Below are 26,951 nucleotides of genomic sequence, written 5' to 3' on the forward strand. Positions count from 1 at the left end.
GCTAGGAGAGCTTTGCCATCTTTGGCTGGCCAAGCAGTGGCTCTTCCATCTCTCCATCGACCTCTCCTGCAGTCAGCCTGATCTCTGCTGGCCTGAACTGTGCTGGGGCTGCAGCTCTCAAAGGCAGCATAAGGCCCCTGTGACTCAGTGAACTCCACACCCTGACACAAGCTCTCACACCTTTGCCAGGCGTCTCTGGGCCCTTTCTTCTTGGTACATTCTTTCTTACATTTCAATCTCTACCTTTGCTTCTTACCATAAACAATACCGATTTCCTCTGAGCCAATTCTGTCCACACGCCCTGTCTGCCAATTCTGTCCACACGCCCTGTCTGCCAATTCTGTCCATATGTCCTGTCCTTCTTTGCTTTTGTTGATATGTTAAAGAACATGACCAAAAGCAACATGAGGAGGGAAGGGCTTATTTGGCTTACACATGCCAATATCAATCTATCACCCATGGGAGGTAAGACAGGAACTAAAGCAGAGGACATGGAAGAATGGCACTTATTGGCTTGCTCCCCATGGCCTGTTCATTTTCTTATAACAACCAAGATGCTTGCCCAGGGCTACAGGACCCACAGAAAGCTGGGTCCTCCCACATCAATCTTTAATAATAAAAAAAAATGCCTCCACAGACTTCCCTACAGGCAATGTAATGGAAGTATTTTCTCAGCTGAGGTTCCTCTTCCCAGATAACTCTACCTTCTCTGAATTACCCAAAGCTAACTAGGACATGTCCGATAAACCGTTCTGGCCTCCTGTTGCCAGAGTTTCTCCCACTCCCAGCTCTATTGTCTGACATATGACTGGCAATGGATTTCACACAAATAGATTTGACTCACTAAAGAGACTTCATGCAAAAGAAGTTTAAGTCCAAGAGGGTGGGAGAGTTCTTTCATCCTTCATTTATATACTGTGTACCTCACAGAGACAGCTTTTAGTCACAACAATGGACATGCTGATTCAACATGGGATGTCCCACTCACCCCTCTGAAGTGAAGAAACTGGTGTTTCGAAGCCCATGCCTGTGGGCTAGGGCAGTGGGTCCATTGGTAGAATGTGGAGCAAGGATGAGGGCCCGAGTTCAGATCTGGACCCCATTTCCCCTCTCACCTGGATAATAACCATTAAAGGACAGTTTCAATGTTAGAAGGATGCTCACTGAATTCTCTTACTGCCTGTCATTTCTTGGCATCCTGTCTTCCTTTTCCTCCACACACATGAGAATAGGGGGACAGTATCTCAGAGGATGCTGTCGTTACCGAGACAAGGGATTTGCACATTAATGATGATATTTTACTGAAAAATATAAGCATGGTGTCACTAGTAGGAAGTCATTTTTAAAATTTTGGACAAGCTTGCTGCATTGGCTTTAAGTTACCCTGTTTTATCCCTCATTGCACCTTTACCAAAGTTGGCATAATTGTTATTAATTATCCATAAACTCTTCAATTTAGATTCAGCCTCGCATGTCTGAATGCACACCATACTTTAGAGAGATTGCTTTTCTCTAGCTTCCTGTCACACTCTTAGGGCCCGCCTTTTCTTCTGCCACTTGGGGACACTTAGCAGAAGATGCCGAGTGAGGCAAGCTGGTCCTGCTTGCACCTTGGCTTAGTGTAATGGGCTATAGCAGCTGCAGCTGGGACTTAACAGGGACCCGTCAGCTCTGCAGCCATGGCTGGGTAATGAGTCCTGAAAGTCAGGAGAAATCGCGTTATTCACAACAGGCTGGGAGTTCTCCAGTCTTTCTGCAGGATTGTCACAGCTGCCTGTCACTCAAGGTGCTTCACAATGCTAACATTTTCTTCGTAAAGGTGCTTTCTTTGTCGTTCTCACCATGGTGGTCGTGTAGAGTATTAGTGAGCTCATTCACTAATACTTTATAAAATATTTTATGTGTATAAGTGCTTTTCCTTGATGTGTATCTCTGTACCACATGTATGCCTGGGATCCACAGAGGGTCACCTGGACCTGGTGACCCAGATGGCCGTGAGCCATCCTGTGATGCCAAGAACAAGTCCCCTAGCAGAACAGCCAGTACCTTTAACTGCTGAGCTATCTCTCCAGTTTCGGTCTTAGTACGGCTAATCATACATGCTTCATAAGTGTGTCGTAGTGCACAACAATTTGATAGCTCATTTTCTTTATGTTTTACCCAATATTATGATAAAAAAATCTCATACTTCTAAGAGCTCGACTCCACAGAAACAGTCATGCTTGCCTCATTCAGAGCCAGCAGGCCCCTGGCAATGGGGTGGGGGGCACCTTCGGGCATCTCAGTGTTCTCTCGATCTTGACTCTCTTATTTTGGCTATTAATGTGATTTAAAAAGAAGGTGAGAAATAGCGTAAAAGTAAAACAAGTCATTTTTACTAGCTTTAGCGTTCTATGCCCTGACAGCTGTCTTAACTTGGAAAGGTTTCCCACTAGTGGCGGAATTTAGCCTGCCATTTTACATTTACAAGTCCAGGCTGAGCTGCCTCCTGACTTAGGGTGTATCCCAGAGATGCCCTTTCACCCCTGTCCTCTATGTGCTGTCACCCCTACTGATGAGTTCTACAGTCACAGACAGACCTGACCAATCAGAGATTGAAAGAACCTTTCTTAATTAATTTTTTCTACTGAATACACACAGACATTCTGTCAACATATCCTAATGCAACTATTTTTTTTTTTTGGTTAGGTTTCATGGTGAACATACAGATGACTTGAAGTAAAAGGGGACCTGTGCCCAGGCTATATGCAAATACTACAGTGTCTCTGTGAATGACTTGGAAATGTGTGAAGTTTGCTATCTGTGGGGTTCTATAACCAATCGGCTAGAGATTCCGAGGAACACATATAAATGCAAGTATATAAGAATGGGAGACCAAAAGGTTGAATTATTCAAATTGCATGAGTTTTTAGAAGTGTTCCCCTTCGAAACTTCATGTATATCTTGCCAATTAATGTGTTCTTGTTTTTCTGCCTTCACTAAATTCCTCCCTTTAGTTTGTGTTTGGGAAGAGGGCTCTGCATTTGTCTTTGCACATGGGTAGTTCTCCTCACCAAGCACATGACAAGACCCATGGCTACATTGTGTTTGAACCCAGATTCTGTGTTACTGATGGTATAAATGACCCACATTTGAGTAAAGAGGGTGGGCAATGTGTAAATAAGAGCAAAGAGAGGTAAAGTAAAACAGACCCACTTCAAAAGTGTGTAACACAAAGGCAGTTATATATTTAATGCATAGAATGTCAGACAAATAAATACTAAATAGATACAAAAGATGGATAATTCTGGATGGCCTCATATTTTCACTGAAAAACTATTTTAACGTCTTTTCATATGCAATATAGCTTAGTTTTTTTTTTTATCACTTCTAGGGAAGCATCTTTTGATGAGCTGGTTTGTTGGCCACAGGTCATCCCTGTGACAGGAAGTGATTCCCCAAGACATAAAGAAAGAGTCTGCCATCTTCCTTAGGGACAGGACAGCCTTGGATTCATCCTGTCTCACTGGAGGTCAGTGTCTGCAGAAGCAGCGTCACTGTCTGTGTTAGTAGGGTTTCTACTGCTGTTATGAACACCACGACGGAAAGGGTTTAGTTCAGCTTACAGCTTTTAGGTCAAACCCCATCCCATAGGAGAGTCAGCAGGGACTCAAGTCGGAGCCTGGAGGCAGGAAATTAAGCAGAAACCGTGGAGGAGCACTCTTTGTAGGTGTGTTCCCCATGCTTTTCTCCGCTTGAATTCTCATGTGCTCCAGGACTCTCTGTCCAGAGGTAGCACTGAGTAGACACTCCTACATCAGCCATTATTCAAGAAAACGTCCCACAGCCTTGCCTACAGGCCATTTCCAAAGCACTTTCTGAGTCCCTTCTTTCTAGATAAGTCTAGGTTTGTGTCACATTGACAAAAAACAAAAACAAAACAAAAAACAACAAAACAGTACTCTTTCCAAGGAGAATTTGCAAGACTTGATAATGGGCTAGGAGTTGGAAACAATATTGGCAAAGGGGAGTGTTTTCTGCAGCAGCAGAAGGAGAGTTGGACATTTGTAACCTTTAAGGCCAGATGGCAGATCTTCAGTTAGCATACTTTGGAGGGTGTGGGAGGCCCCTTCCATCATCATCTGGTGGATAAAAGAGCAAAGTCTGCTATTAAAATGCCCACCTGTGGACACCATGCACCTTAAGGGAAACAATGGGAATCTGGTTTGACTGAGACCTTGGGAGCCCTGGAAAATGCAAGTGCCTTACCCTTGGGTGAATACAGTCCTTCTCTTCTGGGATCGTCCTTTGGGACCCAGCCCTGGATCCTCACCTGAACATTGCCCCCCACCCCCAGGGTCTTTTCTACCCAACAGACTCTGACAGAGACATTTGGATTTTCAGTTACTTTCACACAGTGGAAACTGAGCTTCTCCACAAAGGTTTGGGTTCTCTGCATTTGTTAGAGGAGGCAAGAACTTCATGATTGGAGATTAAGGTCAGAAAGAGTTGCTGTCCTGCCCAGCAGGGGGGTCTGGGTGAGGAGAGTCTTCGCAGTAATCAAAGGCAATAATGTTAGTGCCTGTAAGGTACAGTCCACTTGCAGTCTGCCTTGCTAAGCAGACAGAAGGACTGAGACTTTCTATTTATACATCTGAAACCACTAGTTCTATATGACCAGTTTGATTCTGACTAGATTGTTTTGCAACTTTATTGGAGCCTGAATAAATAAAATTCAATACTACCACGATTAGTCCCCTTGCCTAAAAAGGATTTGGTCCTGTGAACTATGAAGACACGAAATTCCAAACACATTGTGCATTCACTCCCAATGGTCTCATTAACTCTGGTCACTGCATGGGCGCTCTTATCTTTTAATGGGCCAGAGCTAAATGATGGGCTGCCGCCTGCCCGCCTGCCCGCCTGCCCGCTTGCCCGCCTGGAAGCTGCATCGCTGAGGGAGGGAGCAAAGCGGTGTGCAGCTGGGGAAGTTGGAATTGTTGAGAGCCGGCTGCGCAGCCGTGGGGGCCTTGGCTAGCTCTGAGGGGTTGGGGAGGGGATGAGATCTCTCTGGCGGGGCGGGGTGGGGGAGGGGGACAACTAGCCCGGCTGCTCTCAATCTGCCGGTGGCTTCCGCCCCTTCATGGCTGCATCCCACCCAGCCGAGCCTCCTTCCAGTTGTGGGAGCCACGCACTGAGCAGCACGGACCTGGACTCATTAAGGCAGAACAACCCCAGGAACTAGAGTGGCACCTGGGAGTCTGACAAGGACTTGGGAGAGGTCGCCTGTCAGGGATCCGGAGGTGAGCTTGGGGCTCTCAGAGCACAGTGGTTCGATTGTTGCTCTCAGGCTCAGTGCATCTGGGTGGCGGGGCTCTTATAGTTGCAAAGGCACACAGGCAGGGTGGACGGTGCCTGAGGGCAACGTGCACCCTCAGGGTTCCTGGAACGTGCAAATGCTCTCAGTTTATCAGTGTGTGTGTGTGTGTGTGTGTGTGTGTGTGTGTGTGTGTGTGTGTGCGCGCGGGGGGGGCGTTAAGGAGTTTTGAAGGGGGGTGCCACCAAGAGGCCAATCCTCCAAGCCCCTTCCTCTGGATGAGCGCCCACAGACTGAGGCTGAGTTGAGGGGTTGCGAGCTCCCGCCTGCCAGCCCTGCATGCCTCCCCATGCACAGGCAAAGTTTGTCTCTCTGGGATCAGTCTGTCCTCCGCTCCCGCAGCCCCGCAGATATCACTTCTCCTCCCTTTCCAGCTGCAGCCCTCACATGGAGTCCCCGGTCCAGATCTTCCGCGGGGAGCCAGGCCCCACCTGCACCCCAAGTGCTTGCCTACTCCCCAACAGCAGTGCTTGGTTGCCGAACTGGGTGAAATCGGACAGGAATGGTAGCATGGACTCGGAAGAGCAGCAACTGGAGACGGCGCACGTTTCCCCCGCCATCCCTGTCATCATCACGGCTGTCTATTCAGTGGTGTTCGTGGTGGGTTTGGTGGGCAACTCGCTGGTCATGTTTGTCATCATTCGGTGAGTGCGGGGGACAGGGTGGGGAGGGGAGGGGAGTTGACAGTGTGTCTGTGTGTAGGAGTGAGCCAGCCAGGTGTGGGATCTCTTCTGTGCAGGGTTCCGGAGACGCTCCAAGGTGACATCTTACAAGAATTTCCCGGGAGAGTTTATATGAAACTGTGGGTTTCACACAGGGCAAACCCAAGGTACCTTTAGGATTTAAGAGCTGCTTGCCTGTCAAAACAGAGGCTCCAACCTCTGCTGAGAGAGCGCTGTGGGAAAGTGCCAGGGTTCCGATGACAAGGTCATCCCCTGGTAAAGATAGGAGAACATCTAGGCAAGTCTGCTTGCTTACCTGCTTTGGATCGAAGCACTTTACTGCCCTGTGTAAATATTTCTTTAAATAAATTCCAGGCCCACCAAACGCAGTGGAGATAATTCAGAATTTTCTGTGACTCATCAGACTGGTGTTGTGGCTTATCAAATGAAAACCAATATTCTGCTTAGTGAATATCCACTAGCAAGATTTCGCAGTGCCTAGGAACAAACACAATAAGTGTGCTAAGCAAGCACACTACTTCTGAGCTGTTTGTTTAGCCCTTGGCTTTTTGACACAAGTTCTTTCTGCGGGCTTTGAATTCATTCTGTAGTTCAGGCTGGTCTCAAATTCCCATCTTCCTGCTTCCAAAAACCTGAGTGCTAGGATCACAGCCCTGGGCCATGATACTCAGTTCATAGAGGCCCCCATTTCCCCCTCTGCGTCCCTATATCCTCTGAGCTTAGGCTGCTTCATAGATTAGTGTCTTCTGTTTCCTAAGTGATCAAATCCTCCATGGCCTCATAGATCTCTTCTGCCCTCTTGGAATATTCACCTTATTACTCAAACAGAGAGACAGAACCAGTGGTATATGTGTATGCTAAAAGAATGCACACAAGGAATTGGTTTATTTGACTGTGAGGTGAGTGGGGCACCTGACATCTGTATTGCAGGAGGCCAGAAGGGCTAGAAGATATGCCCCGGTAGAAGTTCTTCCTTGGTGAGCCTCAGTTATACTCTCATTGCTTCCCCTACTTAAGATCAACTAAGATCTCCTACAAAAACCCTTCACAGTAACACCCAGATGAAGAAGTTTGAGGAAATAAAAATGTGTGAAGACCTAGCAGCCACCGTCTGGTTGAGGAGAACCATTAAACCTACTGACACCCCACCCCCATGGCTTCATTCTTTTTTTTCCCCCCCCCCCCCCCCCCCCCCCCCCCCCCCCCCCCCCCCCCCCCCCCCCCCCCCCCCCCCCCCTCCCTCCCCCCCTCCCTCCCTCCCTCCCTCCCTTTCTTTCTTTTTGTGGCCAGGATCATCAGGAATGTGATAATAAACCCCAAAACTCTCTCTCTCTCTCTCTCTCTCTCTCTCTCTCTCTCTCTCTTTCTCTTACTCCCCCAACAGTTATCCAGCCTTACCAAAAGACTCCCCCCTCCCCCCTCATTCTTGAAGGCTACCCGATGATCCATCACGCACTACTGAATTTCTAGACCTGCCTGGATTATTCTGAGAGGACTACCATTACAAAGCGCTATACACTAGGTGGCTTCCAGAACAGAATCTTTTGTCTCATAGTTTTAGATGCAGAAAGCCCAAGGTTAAAGTGTACTGGGTCAGTATTTTTTTGGAATCTCCTTTTGACATGTCGTCGCTCTTTACATCTGTCATCTCCAAGTGCTCCAATGGACTTTTTTCTGCATGTGACTATGTCCTAACCTCTAATAAAGACATCAGCCATATGAGCCGACGTGTGGTCTGGCTGGATCTTAATGACTTCTCTGATGGTCATGTCTCCAGTCACATTCTGACATGCCAGCGCTTAGGACACCAAAATATGAAGCTCAGCCTGCGACTCTAACCCATCCCTTTTCATTCTTCTAGAGCACTTCCTTCCAGTTTCAAATTCTGCATGAATTACTTTTATAATCTAATTGGTCAAAAGTTCACTCTTATGAAGGTACATTTCTTTGTCAATTAATTTTAAGGAAAACAAAGAAATTTTACAGAGAAAAACAAAGCAAAAATGAGAAATTTGTCAGGTCTTGATGACAGGCTGAGGCTTTTCCTTTTTTTACCAGGTTTCAGGAATTTGCAGCTAGGGCTTGGCTCACTCCCAGACTTGCTCTGGAGTAGAGGACATTTGCTTCTTTGGAGCTCAGCATCACTGTGTTGAAAGCTCCCCAAAAGAGTCATCTTGAAAGAGGCTTAAAAGTAACTATGGAAGGACTACTGCTAAGGAAAAGGCTACATTTCCCAAGCTCAGATTTATTGATCCACACAAAATTCCTGAGCACGGATCTTGATTGTCATGAAGAAACCAATTTACTCACCCACAAATAAAAGGAAAAAGTTTACTTTTGCTTAAGCCACGACGCAGAAATTCTATAGTTCACTCTGCTTGCGTCATCTTAAGTTTGGGACAGTTACTGGCTTATTTAGATTATCTCTGAGCCAGTCTAGCCTAAATGACCAAACTGTGTGGCTGAACTGAATAAGTGTGGGAAGGAATGCGATGACCCAGCTGGAGAGTCTTCAGTAGCAATGCGTCTTCCATGTCAGTTCTTTCACCCCCCCCCCCCCACAGAATCCCAGTAATCCCTGCACTAGATGTCCTTGTCTTCCAGAGTCTCACGGGTATCAGCCTGGCTTCCTTCTACATATTGCAGACCACTGCAGAGGAGCATAAAGAGAGCTGGTGGACAGCGTGGCTGGTCACATCCCATACACCACTGCTCCCTCCTGCAGCTTTATCCTGCGAAACAATATCCTCTCATTTTTCTGCATCCTGTCTGGGAACCAACATTAACATTTCCTGTTATGCGAGAAGAGCAAAAGCAACCTCGGAAATTAAGAGCCCACCTTTTTTTTTCCCCTTCAATTATTTTGTACATGTTTAAGAATCTCTCAAAAGAGAGCAAGTTTCATGGCAGCTGCTTGTGTGGATTAGTTAAAACTATTTTCTCTCAGTGGAGTATGTGAGCTCAATGAAGTATGGATCCTGCACAGCCATTTCAGGACAGAAGCTAAACCGCCACAGTAAGATAAAGAGGATGGGGAACGGAGGGAGGGAGGAAAGAAGTCAGCAGGGCTGGGATCATAGCCCAGCAATCCCAGCTACCTGATAGGTTGAAACAGGAGAAAAGTGAGCTCAAGGCCTGTTTGGACAACTTAGTGAGGATAAAATAAATCTCAAAATAAAAACTAAAACACAGAGCTGGAGGAAATGCCTCTGTTTGGGCACTTAGTGAGCACACATAGGGCCTCAGCACCATAGAAAAGAAAGACAGAAATGTGCTGTAGAGCTCTTCCTGAGTGAGCAGCCCACAGACAAAGCCTTTGAACTGCTCCCACATTGCATTCTCCTGACTCTACTTTCTTTCCTGGCATCTGCCTTGGGGCTGGTTTCAGGCTAGTTTGTGTCTTCCTGGGAGGGAGGAATTCTCTCCATTAGCTATTGAAATGCATCCTCAGTGGCAGTATCTTCCTAGGAACTGTGTGGGTGGCACCTCCTTCACCCTAGCTTGACTTCTGGGTGCAGGCAGATGTGGTTGCCCCTGGAGGCTCTGTGCTTGGCTACAAATCTACAGTTCTGTGGCTGTGAGACAGCTGCTCTTCTAGGATAGGAGGGATTTCAGTGGGACAAGTAATATAGGCTTAGGATTGTATCAAGAGCTTTGAAGGTAACAATTACTTGCTCTTCACCTTCTCTTTGAAAGGGCATGCCAGTTTATGTCATAGATAAAATTTGTAGAAGAAAAAATAGTTGGTGGTAGTCTTTGTTTTTGAGACCGTCTCTAAATTCTCCACACTCCCCTCAAACTATCTGCTTACTTCAGCCAAGCAAGGACTGGAGTAGCAGCCCTGTACTATCAAACCTAAGATGGATTTGAAGAATGGAGTTAAGGCTGCAAAACTCTTGTGGGCTATTTTTCGTTCATTTATGTGACACTTACTATCCAAATTTTTCATAAGGTCAGAATTTTCATAAGAGACTTAAATCTTTGCTTATGTCAACTCTTCAGACTTCTGTATGAAGCCAGAGACATAATTTTAAATATATGCCTTTTTGGTACCCAGATGGCTGTGCCTAACTGCACATGCTAGAATTGTGACAATACCAAGAGGAAGGGATGAGCTCTTCCCAGCCATTGACTACTCCAGTGAAATTGCTTCTTGGGCATTCCCCATCCTCCTTAAGGGGCCACAGTCCTACTGGGACAGCCTGCCCAGTTGTGTTGCCTGCCTTAGGATTGTCGCTGTATTCGGTTGCCTGTATGCCCAGGTGTGATGCTTGCCCTAGGGTTGCTCTTGTACTTGGTTACCTGTGTGGTCACATGAGCAAGTACACCATCTTGTGTTCTGTTTCATTCTCCTATGCTTGCTCTGTGCAAAGGGTGAACACTGGAAACACCGTGGCTCTGATGGGAATGAGGTTCCACAGAGGGACTATGGACTGAGGCAATGTCAGACCCAGCTCAGAGGCAAGGACCATATTTCCTTTCTTTTCAGAAATGAACAAACTACCACTGCCTCTTAGTAAGCAGCCATGATTTCAATATCAAGTAATCCAGAAGGATGTTTAACAAATTAATTTTATTGAGATGAACTGAAGATATCCGGAGAATTTAATGAAGCAAACTCATTATGTTTTCAAGTCATTCAGCTGAGAAGTCAGATCAGGACAATCTTCATTCCTAATCATTTTAATTTTATTTAATATCTTAAAAGAGGCTTTTCTAAACTAATAGTTGAGCTCACAGAAAACTTGAAAGAAAGGCATTGATTTTCTACATACCCTGACCCTCACACACAGTCTTTCCACTGTCAGTGTCCTGCCCCAACCAGAATGAGACAACTGGTCTACCTGTGCAGACTCAGGATTGCCACCCAGACTCCATAGTTTGCACTGGGTTTGTCTCACCCTATCAGCTTCCACTGAGGTCTAATTGACTACTGAAAATGACTTGTGTTGAAGGTGTAGTTAGGTCATTTGTACTTAAAGTTCATTTTAAAACGTCACTTAAAAGCCTGCGTGTTGAAGATGTTGTCATACACTTAAAGTGCTGCTCAGAGGCAGTGGAATGTTTAAGGGGTATGGCACAATGTAAGAAAGTGAGGTTGTAGGACCTTGAAGGAGAGATTGTGGGGTGCATACATGAGCTCTTGCTCTCTCTCCCCTCTCCCCCATTGAGGTAAATAGGCCTCCTCTACCATGACATACTGAGCCATCATGACCGTCTTCAAACAAATGGGCCAATAGTGAACTGAAAGCTCCCAAAGTGGAAGCCGAGACAAGCTTTCCTCATTACAGATTGATTACCTCCAGTATTTTGTTACTGTGACAGAAAACTAACATCGTTTAAGACATGCATGTACTGTGAAATGTTTAACATAAACACCTACATTACCACACAGAGTTGCTTCTCTGAGCCGGGCGGTGGTGCCGCACGCCTTTAATCCCAGCATTCAGGAGGCAGAGGCAGGCGGATCTCTGTGGCCAGCCTGGTCTACAAGAGCTAGTTCCAGGACAGGCACCAAAGCTACAGAGAAACCTTGTCTCGAAAAACCAAAAAAAAAAAAAAAAAAAGAGGAGTTGCTTCTCTGAGAGTGCCAGTTATAGGAGGCACACTTAAGAATTCTCAGATCCACACTATAGTAAGTAATTATAGACACCATTTATACATTTTTTTTCCCTCCAGAGTGAATTCATCTTGTGACAGAGGATTTGTATCTTTGACCAATGTATCCTCATTTACCCACCCTTTTATATCACAAGCACAGAAGCCAGCATGTTTTGCAACCTGGAAAACATACCCAACATAGCGAATACATCATTCTTGTTGGCAATGCAAAAGAAAGCCCACCCACCACTTGCTTGCCTCTTGTCATATTGGTCTCCTACTGCTTGCTCGAAAAGACCGTGTTTCCCTGAGGCTGCCCAGCTTTCCTGCTACTGAGTCTGAGTGTGGGCAGTGCCAGTGTTGGAAGACAGATGCCAGCTAGATCCATGGGTTTAGTGGAGTTGGACTTTTCATTACGCTGGTACCAAAGCCTGGGTTTCTACTATGTCACTGGCTTTCATTGTAGAACAATTTACCTGTTCCTTTGAATTCTTTCGTTGCCACCCTCCACCTCCAAATCACTACAGTTGGCTCTTCACATCTGTGGATTCTGTCTTTGTAGATTCAACCAAATGTCCTTAGGCCTGTCTTGGTTTGTGTCTGTACCAAATCTGTGCCATTTAACAAACTAACAGAAACAACAACACTCTCCCAAGCACCGAGTGTAACTACTATTTACATTGCATTTGTGAACACACAGAGGGAAAGAAGCGAGAAACCAGGAAAATCTGCACAGATTGGTAAGAGAGAGAACCTGATGGGAATTTGAGCTTACCAGGTGACAAGGATACAGGGATATGTTTGGTATCCAGTATCCTTTGCAGGAGGTAGTGAGGCTTTAGGAGATAGGCTTTCTAGAGAATGATGGGAGACTAGATGGGTGGGAACAGTGGTGTTGGGCCATTGCATACCTACGACCCATCAAGAACAAAACTCGTTTATGCACTTAACTAGTGACTTACCAAGTGTGAGATGGTGCTTTAGGAGCTGCATATGAGCTGGCAAAGTTGTGGTGATGGTTAGATCACACACACACACACATACACACACACACACACACACACACACAGAGAGAGAGAGAGAGAGAGAGAGAGAGAGAGAGAGAGAGAGAGAGAGAGAGAGAGTCACACAGCAGAGCCTGCCCCATGATAAGTGTTTAGGGAATGGTGGCCTTGACCATCATCACCAAGGCAGCTGCTGCTCTGCTTGTTACTTGTAATAACCTCCCATGGCCCTGCCCTAATGACCTATAGTATATCCTGTGTTTCTTGAGGACTCTTGGAACCCATGTCTCTTCTGCCCTCTTCTTGGTCTGTCTTTCTCCTCCTGTCCAGTGTACAGTATTGTGACTCAGGGTTGTAGCTCTGTGGAGATTACCGAGGAGAAACCCCCTTTTTGTACCATATGCTTTTTTGATGTAGATGCTAAGAAGGGCAACCATTTGCAGGTAACCCACCTTCAGCTTCTGCACACAAGCCTAAACTTCCCACCTTGGTGGTGACATTTTACTTTAAATGCTTGCAAATTTCTGTAAAGCATTATGGTTGAAATGGAGAACAATCATATTCTATTTCAAGGAAAAAACCCTATGTCTTCTCTTCAGTGGACATAAAATGAATTAAAATGAGCATTTTTGTTGTAGTTAATTATAAACAGCTCCTGGGGGCTCTGCCAGAATCTCTGATTGTAGCGGTCTTGGTTTCCACTTACATGTTCATGGAATCCAGCACAGCGTACTTCCTCAAAGACTGTTGATTCTATTGAATTTCTGGCTCATTCTTTCATTTGGTTCTGCTTGGGAGCTCTCTGTCCCATCAGGGTGGCAGGTTTCTAAGCACCTGTCTGCAGGCTGGAGCCCTGCCCTGTTCTTCAAAGCAAGGTCTGTCTCTGCTGCACAGCTCACTCAAGCCCAGATGTCTTCAGTTAGAGATGTGAAAAGGCATAAATCTCCAAGGCAGTTTGAAGGGCAGGGGTGAGAATCAAGTAAGACAAATGGAAGTCAGAACACTAGATCTTTGAAAGCTATTTGGGAACTGGAATGACAGAGGTAGGAATACATAACTTGATTTTTCGAACTCCTGGATTGAAGTTTCTGCACTTTAATTTGTATTTATATCACTTGAAGATTTTAAAAATGAGAATTACATGATTCTTAGTTGCCTCATTTGTAGAACAGCAATATTAGGCTCTACCACATGGAGTTACTGAGAGGCCTAAGTGAGATAAAGTCTACATTCTGGATGGAAAGCTTTTTGAAATGAGTCCTCACTGTGCTTGCTGTCTGTGCTCAGTTCTTTTTTTCTGAACTCTGATGACATGAGGTGGAATCTTTTTAAATTCAGATCTTATACAGTTTTATGCATCTATTGCTTATAAATATTTTGAAAAGCTAAAAACAGATTTCACCCAACATTTTATGATGACTTTGAATCCATATCTTCTTTCATTTTAGTATTCATGTACTTGTGTTTTTCTATGTCAGGGCTCAAGTTTCATTTGACCACCATCTTTGTGTTCAACCTAAACTGGGTAAAGTGGGCATGAGCATTATCTGGAAGCTACATCCAGCTTTGTTTTCTGGGTTTGCTACTAGATTCACCCCAAATATGAAAGGAAGGGGAAGAAGGGTTGGGGCACAGGATATAAATCAGACGCAATTGCTGGGAAAAGGGAGAAATACATTTTGCCCCAGGCCCCAAAGTTACCTTTGGAATACTGTGCAGTGAGCGTGTATATTATATACAAGGAAACTGAGGCTTATCTATTACGTCCTTGCTATTCTCTGGACATTGAACATTGCCCAATGACCTGTGTGTTGAATATGTGGACTTAGACCTTTAATGTTTGCAGGGTAGTGGGTGGTCTTTGGACTTTTGTAGGCGTGCCCTTAAATGGGATTTCATGTTCCTCTTCATATTCTTCGCTACTGGTAAAACGAATGGCTCTGCTCTGCTGTGCTCTGTTGCGCATGCCTGTCTAGATGTGCCGCCTTACCACTGACCTGTAGCTACAGGAGCAGCAAGCCTTTGTATAGAACCTCCAAGAAAGGGAACAGAATTAACCCTTTCTACAGACAAGTTGAATAGCTCAGGTATTTTTCATCACGATTCAAAACTGACTAATTACCTCAAGTGAAGTCTGTCTGTTGACTGGAAGGGAGAAAACTGAAGTCATGACCCTGGTATGTCTAATTTTATAAAGCAAAGTATGTCAGTGTATGTTAATGAAGACACAGGAACTTCAGAGACTCCAAACATAAGAGTAGATACCAAAGCTAAGCCAGCTGAATTTTCTAATATCAGAGATTTTTCTTAGGGGAAGTTGAAGGAGTAGGAATTATGTCTATAACCTGTATTTTTTCAAATATAAAATCACATTTTAAAATGGGCAATATTAAAATGTATTGCAGTCTATATTTTTCCATCAGAAATATTACTTCCCTAACTGTGCTTGCTTAGTTATCTGTGCTTTTAGAAAGATATGAGTATTTGGTTATAAAGTCTTAAAAGCTTTCAGATACATATAGGCCATTTAATAATATTTGAGTTAAATATCCAAAGGTGTAATGTGTTTCCCCACTTCCCTGAGTAAATCATTCATTTAGAAATGAACCGTGGAGGAAACCAGAACTTGCTAGCTTTGTTACTATTCCTTGTAATGCCCTCCCACCCAGCCAATGTCATACTTCGTTTCTCTTAAGACGAGAAGGAGGATATGAAAGGCAGTGGATGCTGAGGGTAGCATGCATCCATACCCGCCAGCTGTGTGTAGCCAGACTTCACAGTGGACTCTCTCCTAGGCTCCCAGCTTACTATCCTTGTGTATCAGAAACTGACTCAGGAAGCTGAGACTCAGGACTGTGCCTTCACCTTGGGCAACACCATCCCATTTCTCTGATATCACTGACAGCAGGGTGTTTTCCCGAGGAAATGCATGTGTCTAGGAGGACAGGGTGCATTCACTGAGATGAAGTTTACAATTCTGAGGGACACAGAAAGGAATTAGCACACTGTTTTTTCTTGGCTTCGGAGAGGTGAAGCACTATGAGTATTTACTGCTCAGTGGATTCTGGAGGAAGTATTCCTTCAAGGAACGACTCTTTTGATTGTTGATACAGATTTGAGGAGAAATGGTGTTACTCTGAGTTTTGTGTTGTAGTGTAGAGAATGATTTCAGCTTCCGGGCAGTCTTGCCAACTCAACTTGAACATTATTGTCCCCTTGACTGAAAATTGAGACAACTGTACACTTCAAAAACCCATCTAGGACTGGGATAGAGAAAGACAGAATTTATTTTTATCTACTGTGATGTTGCTGTATCAAATATAACTCATCTTGATCCGTCTTGTTTATATACTACACTTAAAATGGCAAGTTGGTGGCATATTGGCTAGCAGAAATCAATGACTCTAATTGTGCTTTGGCCTCTACTGCTGGACACATTTTAAAATTGAAGACCATTTTGTACTTTCAAAAGTAATAATAAAAGTAAATAATTACAGTGATTGATTTGTCAAAATAACTATGAAGGGAAAAGGGTTTGCATTAGACAAACAACAGAAAAGTGTTTCAAACATACTTAAGGTAAGACCTCTATGAAGGATTAAAATAAATCACCTCCTATGACACGGAGACCTCTGTGTATTCTAGTCTGTCTGTGTGTTCATCTAGTTATTGATCTGTACTTTCTTCATTCTCTTGTTTTATTTAAATGTTTTGAGCAAAGCACTAAGACAAAACCTTAATCAAACCTTTTGCAATCTGCGCACGCAATGACTGCAAAAGAAACAAGTAATTGCATAGCGAAATTAATCGTTCAGTGACTGCCACTAACGTTCACCCTCTGGGTTTAAGTTGCAGAGCTGGAAGGAACTGACATTTTTTTTCTTATCATTTAGATACACGAAGATGAAGACAGCAACCAACATATACATTTTCAACCTGGCTTTGGCAGATGCTTTGGTTACCACCACCATGCCCTTCCAGAGCGCCGTCTACTTGATGAATTCCTGGCCTTTTGGGGATGTTCTGTGCAAAATTGTAATTTCCATAGACTACTACAACATGTTCACCAGCATATTCACCTTGACCATGATGAGTGTGGATCGCTACATTGCTGTGTGTCACCCCGTGAAAGCCTTGGATTTCCGCACACCTTTGAAAGCGAAGATCATCAACATCTGCATTTGGCTTCTGTCGTCATCTGTTGGCATATCAGCGATCGTCCTGGGAGGCACCAAAGTCAGGGAAGGTAACATCTATTACTTTCATCCCACTTATAAAAATAGAATTTTTGATTAGATAAACTTTTTTTTTTTTTTTTTTTTTTTTTTTTTTTTTTTTTTTTTTTTTTTTTTTTTTTTTTTTTTTTTTTACTTTGGGAACTAGTGGAACACATATCTATCAGGAAACACGCAAACAAAAAGTAATGTATAATTTATAAATCCATGGAGGATTAGAAACAGAATTTTTTTCTTTTCACCTCCAAACCTGGAGTGGGGCGATGGCAGTGCCAGAGCATAGACACCTAGAAGTCACAGATCTTTAAAGCACTTGGTGATTCTGGAGGAACTATAAATCCAGGGAGGGAAAACTATATACGCTGGCTACCTTTTTTTTTTCTTTTCTTCCCTTACTTTCCACAGAAGCTTTTGTGACACTGGGATTTAGGGTACCAGTCTACAAAACATACTTTGGAAACGAGTAGCTCAGACATTCGTATTTTAACTAATAATGTGGCAAAGCAACCAGAAAGTGAGTGTGAAAATTCTGACGTGATTTCTGTTGGTCATAAGAAGAAAAGTGTGTGCACACAAGACCTTCTAACTGCCACTAAATTCCATCATACTCATTACTCTTATGACCGGGAGAAAAATGCAGTCTGGAAGGGTATGAAGTAAGGAACCAAAGGCAAGAAGGTTTAGAAAATGCAACCTAGCCATCCCATGGCTTTCCTTCTTTTTCTTCCCAACAAGGGATTAAATTATTAAACACATATGTGAGATCTTTCTCCATTCCACTTTAAGGTTAGTCCTCATATACCTTTTCTCCATTGGCTTAGGTCCGCTCATAATCAGGTTCACAGGTGCTTACAGTTCTTGCTCTATGCAAAAAGGGAAACTATTCTTTCCCTGTGTTCATCAAATTGGGATGAGGGATGAAGTTGCCTGGGTTCTTGAGAATACGCCAGTGCCTGAGTAGCAGTCTTGGGGTGCCTGGCTTAATCAAGCTGGAGTGTGACCTAGCTTAGTCTTACCTGCAACTAAGGTGAGAACCACTGTCTCAAGAGTTTTGCTTTTGAAGCTATGGAAAATATGCTTGATCTTAATAAAGATTCCCCAGAGGGGAACAGGTAAACAGCCTTTGAACTGTATAAATGCTGTTTAATGCTTTTGCAGGTGTCCAGATGCATCCTTTTATTAGCGAGCTTTGTAGGACTTGTGAGTACAGATAATTGAATATGTGTAGCAAGGACTTAGGAACAGGACAGGCGCTAAAATCATTGCTTATCTTACACGGTCCAGGCATGGGTGACTTTTGTTCATTCTAGGTGGTTTATTTTAGAGAAATTTTAGGGTCATATCAAAATTGAAATGCAAAGTAGATTTCCAATCTGTCTCTTAACAGCACACTTGCATCACCTTCATTATCAGCACCTCCGCTAGAGTGGCACCCTTGTCAGAGCCCAGTCTAAATGAACACATCGTCACCCCAAATTGGCAGCTTATAATAGGGGGTTATTCTTGGTGTCGTGTTCTCATGGCATTTTCTTCTGAACTGTGTTGCAAGTTCTCAGCACAGCTACATCAGGTGCTGGACTACGGCACTTGTCATCAAACAAGCAGTTGGAAAGATGAATAATCACACAGAAGGATTTGTTTTTTTTCATGACTACATTAAGGGGAGATAAATGGCTAGAAGCTCTTCTGAGGCTCGGGTGTCTGTAAATACAAATCCCATCCTGGAGCAATGCTCTGCACCTGCTAAGATGAGAAGGGGCTGTGTAGCAAAAGGTGATGGAGGACTTTCCCAGGGCAAATATAGACCTGGTTTTATATTTTGTGTTCCACTTCCAAATTTAACTACTATATTAGTTCTAACATGTGTCAGACAATGATCCTCTAGGAGAAATGAGTTTCAGTTAGGGTTTTGATAGACGAAATGGAGAGAGATATGTTTGCTTCCAGATAGATGTTACTGGAGATGGAAGCATAGATGCTGTAGAGGAAAAGAGGCACCGAAGTCAGAGAAGACAAATCTGTGCAGCAAAGGAGAGCACAGTAAGGTGGTTTGTAGGATATCTGTTTTTTTTCTTTTACGTTTTTCTAATTGCGATTTTGTTTGTATTATGAAAGGTGGTTTTTGTGGACTGCAGGCATTTTGGAGTGCTACCCCACGCTGCCTGTTAGAACTGTTTGATGTGTAGGAGGAGTGATTGAGGCCATCTTTCTAACTGGAAATGACTGGCTGGTACTGTTCTCCAGCATGTGAGCATCATCATCTACCAGCCTGGTCCTCAGAGGTTGCTGTGACTTGTTGATGTTCACCAACATCTTCTGATGCCTATGCAATAGTGAGGGCTCTTGTATATAGCAATGGTTTCACTTTGTGGGTATTAAATATTGAATCTTATGTTTACATATGTGTGAATTATTTATTTTAGTAAATCATAATCTACTTATCACCAGTACTATGTAGGCAACCCTAGACAAAGAATTGTAGGCAGGTAAGGGATGCTAGAAGCAGGAGAAATAGCCCTCCCTAGGGAATAATCCCGAGTTACTTATACAATACCAAATGGTCATCCCTGAAAACATACAGACGAGTAGCATTATACACAATGAGCTGGTTATATTTATATATTTAGTTATATATATGCATATGTATGCAACAACAGTTAAAGAAATAGAGGTCATGAATTTGAGAGAGTGAGGGGTATACATAGGAATGTTTGGAGAGAGGAAAGGGAAATGATAAAGCTTAATTTCAAAAACTAAAACAAGAAACAAAACAAGCATACAGCAAAATGACTAAAAAAAATAAATCTTTAATTTGGCTGTTGGATCTAATTCTAATTATAGAAGTCGTAGGTGTTGGACTACGTGCCAATGAGAGCTATGACCGTACTTTACTAATCTGCCAAGGGAAAGAAATCCTGAAGCCACAATTCTAACTTGACCTTCACTAAAATCAAGCTCTTTAAATTCTGTCTGTGAGAACAATCATGTGATGTTTGAAAAAGACACTACTTTTTAACTGAAGCAACTGTAAAGATAATTCAGTCAGAACATGCCTTCTTTTTCCAGAGCAGATGTTTGAAACAAGCCATGGGTTAGGGCCATCTGTGGGCCCTCCTCGTTGGTGGCACATATTCAATGCCTAGGGCACATTTGGAGGCCACTCCCACCCCACAACTGGTGTCTATTTCGAATGTATTTTTAAAAGTAGCTACCATTGATCATTTTCCACATCAATAATACCTGTTGATCAAATATTTACTAAGATGCAATTGTCTGTGGGGTAGTTTAAGTGAAAGGAGCCTTCACAGTTAAATTACATAACCCAGTTTCATCAGTGTGGTGTCATGCTTCCAAGTTTGATGAATAACTCTTACCTATTAGATGCACAAGGGGTTTGTATGCACATGGCATGTGTTTAACCATTATTTTTAATGATTCATTCTCATTTTTTAGTATGTGCTGTAGGCATGACCCTTGTACTAAAGAATAATTTAGACTTAATCCTTATTTTAGGAGTGTTTACATTCTTGAGAGATAGCTAGAAAAAAAGATAATGACCTCATAATTTCCTAAAAGAAAATGATCTGTCTATGTAGTAAATACCACACATTGTCTATCTATGTAGTAAATATAAGTGCCACACATTGTAAGGAAAACAACCAAAGAAAGGAATCTCTGTGTAAATATTTTTGAAATGACTTTTCAACTGGAACTTCTGTGAGAAAGGGATCTACAAAGATTAAACAACTTCCTCACCCCCACATCATATCTGCAAGAAAATGTTTATGGTTGTTAGCTCAGTATCTGTGATCCCCTTGAACCCAAGATAGTTTGTTCTGTGGGTTTTCTTGTAGTGTTCTTGACCCATTCTGGCCTTTATAATCCTTCTTCCCCCTTTTCTTTAGAATTTCCCAAGCTCTGCCTAATCTTTGGCTATGAGTCTGGTCTGCATCTGTTTTCATCAGTTGCCAGATAAAGCCTGTTTGATGACAACTGGCCTAGGCTATAAATCTACAAGTGTAGCAGAATATTCTTAGGCATCATTACATTGTCTTTTTTTTTTTTTTTTTTTTTGGCCAGTTGGGTTTGGTTCTATCCTAGGTCTTTGTGCATCCCGCCTCTGGGTCCTGACCTTCCAGGCAGTTTCAGGGGTGGGCTCCTTCTAGTGGCTTGGGTTTCAGGCTGGACCAGTCATTGATTAGCCACTCACACAATTTTTGTGCCCCTCCCCCCCCAGCACATCTTGTAGGCAGGACAAATAGTAGATGGAAGGTTATATGGCTGGTGCCTGCATGGGGCTCACCTAGGCTCTTTGCAAACAGGCTGCTTGTATACAACTAGGTCTTCTTGTGGAACTGTTAACAGAGGGAGCAGGAGCTGTCTCCGAAGTTTTTGCTGGCTTTTGGGAACCTATTCCTCATACTGATGTGGGATGTCCTTCTGTATATATGTTGCTTTCATTGGGTAATGAATAAAGCTGTTTCAGCCAATAGCTTAGGCATATTCCTAGCTGACACTTATAGTAGGAGACTGCTCATTCATTTCCTGGCCACCCAGACCCAAATAACCACACAGAAACTATATTAATTACAACACTGTTTGGCCAATGGCTTAGGTGTATTCCTCGCTAGCTCTTACATTTTAAATTAACCCATTTCTATCAAATTGTGTATCACCACGAGGCTGTGGCCTACTGGTAAGGTTCTTAAGGTTCTGGTCTGTCCTTCTTCTTAGGCAGCTACATGGCAGCTCTCTGACTCCCCCTACTTTCTCTCTATATTTCTGATCAGATTTCTAGCCTGGCTTTGCTCTGTTAAGCTATTGACCGAAAGAGATTTATTCATTAGCCAATAAGAGCAACTCATATGCAGAAGGACATCTGACATCATCATACTGGGTTGGTGTGCCCAGCTTTAATACTAGGGAGGTACCTAGGCTCACTGCAATTTGATATACCATGTTTCAAAGTTAAAACCTATACAAGGCCTGCCCTTTTCTCAATAGAAACAGAATAGGAGTGGTTGGGTGAGTGAGAGGGGGAAGTGAGGGGGGACTGGGATGAGAGGAAATCGGAAACTGCTGTTGGCATGGAATAAAAAAGTAATAAAATAATCATTATTTTAAAAATAAAAAAATTAAATTCAAGATCACCTTTAAATAAAAGGAAAGGTTTTTTCTCTCTCTCTCTCTTTTTTTTTAATGGAGCTGAAGTGATGGATCAGCAGTTAAGAGCACTTTTTGCTTTATATGAGACCCACATTCAGTTCTACAACATCTGTATGGTACCCCCAAAGTATTTGTAACTCCAGTTCCAGGGGGCTCAACTCCTTCTCACCACCATGGGCACCAGGCACACACATGGCGCACATACATACATGCAGGCAAAACACTCATACACATAAAATAAAATCAATAAATTCAAAAATTCAAAAATGATAAAGTTTACCAGGTTTAATAGATAACTATAGAACATTTATATTAAACTCAGAGTTTCATGAAGATTTTTAGTATTTTGTTTTCTAAGACAATAGTGATGATTTTTGAGGAATACTTCACATTAACATGTAGGCATATCAATTGTCTGAAATAGAGTATAACAAAGGTTTATTTTATTTGGGAATAAACTCACAGTAAGGGTAGCAATTCACCGTCCTCTATGTGTGCTGGAAGCTAGGAACTGAACCCATCATAAAAGAAGGCAGCACACACTTTTTGTGTATGTGTATAGTACCTCAGACCATGCCCCAAATGGGCTGGTGTCTGAAAGACTTTTGACCGAAGGAGTTCCCACAACATAAACACTAAAGCAAGATTGATGTAGATGATTATTCCGCTCTCTTGCATGGTCTTCATTTACCTTCGCAATTTTTGTTCACATTTCAATGATGCTGTTAATCATGGTGAGCAGGTGGTCCTAGTAACTCACGGCACCTGAGTCACATTTAGACGTATTTCATTATCAGCTTTTACGGACCCACCTAAGTAGTTAATATTTTTAAGACAAGCTGGTATTTGTTAAATTCAATAGGGAGATTCAGAATGTTTAGTTATTTCCTAGAAATAGATCCTAACTTTTTGTTGTCGTTGTTAACCCTTTTGTCTGAGTCATGGGTATGAGGAAATTGTTAATATGGAAAAATACAACATACGTGCCACCCTAAAGGTGAACGGTTTGGCTCTTCTGAAAGCCCCCAACACCAGGCCAACTGTCCGAGCTGGACAAATCACACGGCCAGTCAAATCTGCTTGTTTATTCTATGTAGAATTTCGTGTTTAACAACAAATAGCTCTGTTGAATCATTGTTTTGATAGAATGCGCAGCAATGAACCTTTAATGTCTGCGCTGATATTTGCTTCCAGTACTGCCCCACTGTATCTGGACTTCTGAAATCAAAGGTACTGGGATTAACATATAACTCAACCATCATAGTGCTGGCACTAACGGGATTCTGTCTCTGTGATCTTGTTGACGTTGGTCACCTCTGGCAGATACGGATGTCATTGAGTGCTCCTTGCAGTTTCCCGATGACGACTACTCCTGGTGGGACCTCTTCATGAAGCTCTGTGTTTTCATCTTTGCCTTTGTGATCCCGGTCCTCATCATCATAGTCTGCTACACCCTGATGATCCTGCGCCTGAAGAGCGTCCGACTCCTCTCCGGCTCCCGAGAGAAGGACCGCAATCTCCGCAGGATCACCAAGCTGGTGCTGGTGGTGGTGGCCGTCTTCATCATCTGTTGGACCCCCATTCACATCTTTATCCTGGTGGAGGCCCTGGGCAGCACCTCCCATAGCACGGCCGCCCTCTCCAGCTACTACTTCTGCATCGCTCTGGGCTACACCAACAGCAGCCTGAACCCTGTCCTTTATGCCTTCCTTGATGAAAACTTCAAGCGGTGTTTTAGGGACTTCTGCTTCCCCATGAAGGTGCGAATGGAGCGACAGAGCACCAACAGAGTTAGAAACACAGTTCAGGATCCTGCTTCCGCGAGGGACGCGGATGGGATGAATAAGCCTGTATGACTAGTTGTGGAGATGTCTTCTTACAGCTCTCTAGGTAGAGAGGAGTTCAATGATCTTGGTTTAACCCAGATTACCACAGCAGTCTAAAATGGAAAGATGAGGTATTTGATAACAAAGACATGTCATGATCTAAAGTCTTAAAGTCTAGGGTGCACGAGTGATCTAGCCGAACAAGGACAGCAAGTCTGAAGAACCGAGCACAGGAGGTCCTGGCAACAATAATCCTCATGCCCACGGCAGTGAAGCCAGTCTAATCCCAACCCATTCATAAACAAAGATAAGACTCTTCTGGTTCCTTTGGTTTAGTTCACCTCCAGCTGTGTGACCTTCTTATGCAACATAGCTCCAAAGCTATAGAGAAGAAAATAAAGGAAAAAGCAAAGCAAACTTAACCATTGGATCCAAAGCTTAGTGGACACCAAAACTACCTGTTAGCACTGGCAGACACAGCCAGTTAGAGTGGGAGCCTGTCAAAGGACATACCCAGTTCATACCCTGCTGGGTGGACATGTCTCAAGTGGGGAAAGAATACATCTTAGGAGGAACTTGGACTCAGATCCACCATCGTGGTAGAGAGCATCACGCGGACAATTGTGGACTTGTTTAAATCTGTGAATGCTCTTCTCAGAGTGTTTAATTGGAAGCTACAGTTTGCTACTTATGGTCTCTGGGTTTTAGCATACTATTCAGGTAGGTAATCTGAGAAAAGATGTTATAAAGTTAAGTATGAAGCTTATATATGAACAAAGTGTGTATAGTTTCATCTGTAAATAGTCTATGTGTAAATAAGAAACAGGCTTCCTGGCCAGCCAGGCAGCCAGGGTGATTCCCCCGAAGCACGGAGAATGGATGCTGAGCTATTATGCTGCAATGTATGTTTCTCTGGAACTCAGTCATGTTGTAATTTCTTCTGGATTCCTCCAGCATCGTTTACTCTATCACTGCTCTTAAGTTGGTGTTAATAAATCCCCAGACTTTGAATTCACTCTAAGATTTTAGTTTTGGTCAAATCTACTTTGTGATAACGTCTATTTGTAAACACACAAGAGGAGCAAGTTGTTTTGATAATGCGAATCTTCTGATATTATGTTCTGACTTTCCTCAGAAAGGAGGATTGCTCCCCAATGTATGCTGAAGAAGGAAATGAGGCTTGAGGTGGCTGAGCACAGCTTGCATGGTCATGGGTAAGGGTGTACCTGTGGAGGTTATTGTCTAAGAAACCTATTCAGGATAATTTTGCTAAATCTCCCAAATAACATATAAATTTTCCATTCTTTAAAACTTATGGTTCAGAGATAATGAGGATTTTTTTTGTAATTTGACTTAAAAGAAGAAGCAAATGATAATTTAGAAATAATACCTATTTCTAAGCTTGTGCATGGTTAGGGCCAGCACCCCTTGGAGTCTACTAGAGCACCTAATGTGTGGACCTGAGGACTGTAGGCACAGTTCCATCTCTGAGTTCTAACTGTCAGCTGTTTTACTGCTGCTTTCCTTCTATTCCTGGAGATCAAGGCTTGCATAAAGGCATGATACACTCTACAGAGTCACCACCATTATATTTATCTTCATTCGGGACTTTTATGCTACTGAATGCAATGGCGACATTTTTAAGGGAACTGAAGTGCTCTCATGAGGACTTCTTAAATTTCACTGAATGCCTAGATGCCCTGGAATTCTTTTTTAATAACACAAATCTGGAATTTATTAAGGAAATATATTAATGTAGATTTAAGCATGGAAGTTAACAGCGGAAGAAAGACACGTAAAGGGAAGGGAAGGTCATAGAGTGGGCACAAACTTCTTTGAAAACTGTTATCATTAAAATGATGATGATGACGATGATGATGATGATGATGATGATGATGAGAGTGTGCATAATGGGATGCATATAGAGGTCAGAGATAATTTCCCACAATTAACTCTCTCTTTTTTTTCTTTTATAAGGGTTCTGGGAATGGGAACTCAGGCTTACATTGTCAGGTATCATGTGTGTTTACTCACTGAGTTATCTTGCCAGTCCAAGGCACATCTTTCTTAAAGAATCATTGCCCTTGCAGTCTTATAACTGAATATATAAATAAGAATGACTTTATTATTGGGTGACATTAGCATTGGTTGTTATTTTAATGGGACATGTATGTGAACAAAGAAGTTCCAGGAACAAATACTGGAAATGAAGTAGGCAATAGAAATTCTTCTACAGCCCAGAAGGAGCAGGGGCTGTTGGAAGATTCTGCCCAGTACAAAATACAATGTAGTTACCACATCACCATGAAATGGAGTTATAATAGTGACCTCTTTAAATTAACACTCCATATGCTCTCCTAATATCTCTGATTCCTGCATTTCTTGATCCCATGGATGGGAGATAAGTAGCTTAGCTGCCCTTGAGGTGTATTCTGAGCTTCTCCAAGACTCTTGAATTGAAAGTGAAAAGCAGATGACAGCCTCTTTGGGTCACTAGTTTAAAAAATGGTAAAAAGACTCACATAAAGGAAGGAAAGTATCAATTACATATATGTGCTTTATTGTTGAAGTATAAACATGTGTACATACACATGATCATATATGTGAAAGAGCAGGTGCACACATGTGTGTGCACATCTGCATGATGCTAAGGAGCAGTAATCATATTCCCATGCTTGATTGTTTCATACAGTGATTTTGTCTAACCATGACCCTCAAGTGACTCTCCCTCTCCGTGGTTCCCAGAAGGCTCTTCCATCTTACAAAGAAGGTGTTGTTTGATATGTCCGTGACCTTAAAATCAACTCTGCTTGGACTCTATCTTCCCACTCTAGCGGCAACTTTTGGATCAAAACTTGTTTCGAGAGAAATCAAGAATTTTTGGAAAAAGGGTTTAATTTTGTGAATGATGTCTTAGACAGTGGTTAATTTGTATCCAACAATATATAGATATTTCATTTGATATATAAGATGTACAAAATGAGGAGTACATTGGCTGGTTTTAAAGGAAAGAACTTAGAGGAAAACCTGTGACAAGATTGTATATTCGTTCTGTAAGATTTGTTTCTCAAGCAAGAGTT

General features: G+C 42.9%; 1 protein-coding gene across 1 annotated transcript; it reads left to right on the plus strand.

Moving 5' to 3' along the window:
- Positions 1 to 5,127: 5,127 nt before the first annotated feature.
- On the plus strand, positions 5,128 to 26,951 carry Oprk1 (opioid receptor kappa 1). Its single transcript, XM_050163837.1, has 4 exons — positions 5,128 to 5,282; positions 5,731 to 6,000; positions 16,538 to 16,890; positions 23,369 to 26,951. Exons 2-4 carry the CDS (start codon positions 5,744 to 5,746, stop codon positions 23,899 to 23,901), a joined length of 1,143 nt encoding a protein of 380 aa, XP_050019794.1. The 5' UTR covers positions 5,128 to 5,282; positions 5,731 to 5,743; the 3' UTR covers positions 23,902 to 26,951.

The sequence above is a fragment of the Alexandromys fortis genome, unplaced genomic scaffold, assembly GCF_014885135.2.
Source record: "Alexandromys fortis isolate MF-2015 unplaced genomic scaffold, M_Fortis_MF-2015_v1.1 scaffold_18, whole genome shotgun sequence".
Classification (NCBI taxonomy): domain Eukaryota; kingdom Metazoa; phylum Chordata; class Mammalia; order Rodentia; family Cricetidae; genus Alexandromys; species Alexandromys fortis.

Bases quoted from the DNA above. Each gene is read 5' to 3' on its own strand.
- Oprk1 (XM_050163837.1), top strand. From the start codon at position 5,744: ATGGAGTCCCCGGTCCAGATCTTCCGCGGGGAGCCAGGCCCCACCTGC. The intron at 6,001-16,537 runs GTGAGTGCGGGG...CTTATCATTTAG, and splicing joins GTCATGTTTGTCATCATTCG to ATACACGAAGATGAAGACAG. The intron at 16,891-23,368 runs GTAACATCTATT...CACCTCTGGCAG, and splicing joins AGGCACCAAAGTCAGGGAAG to ATACGGATGTCATTGAGTGC.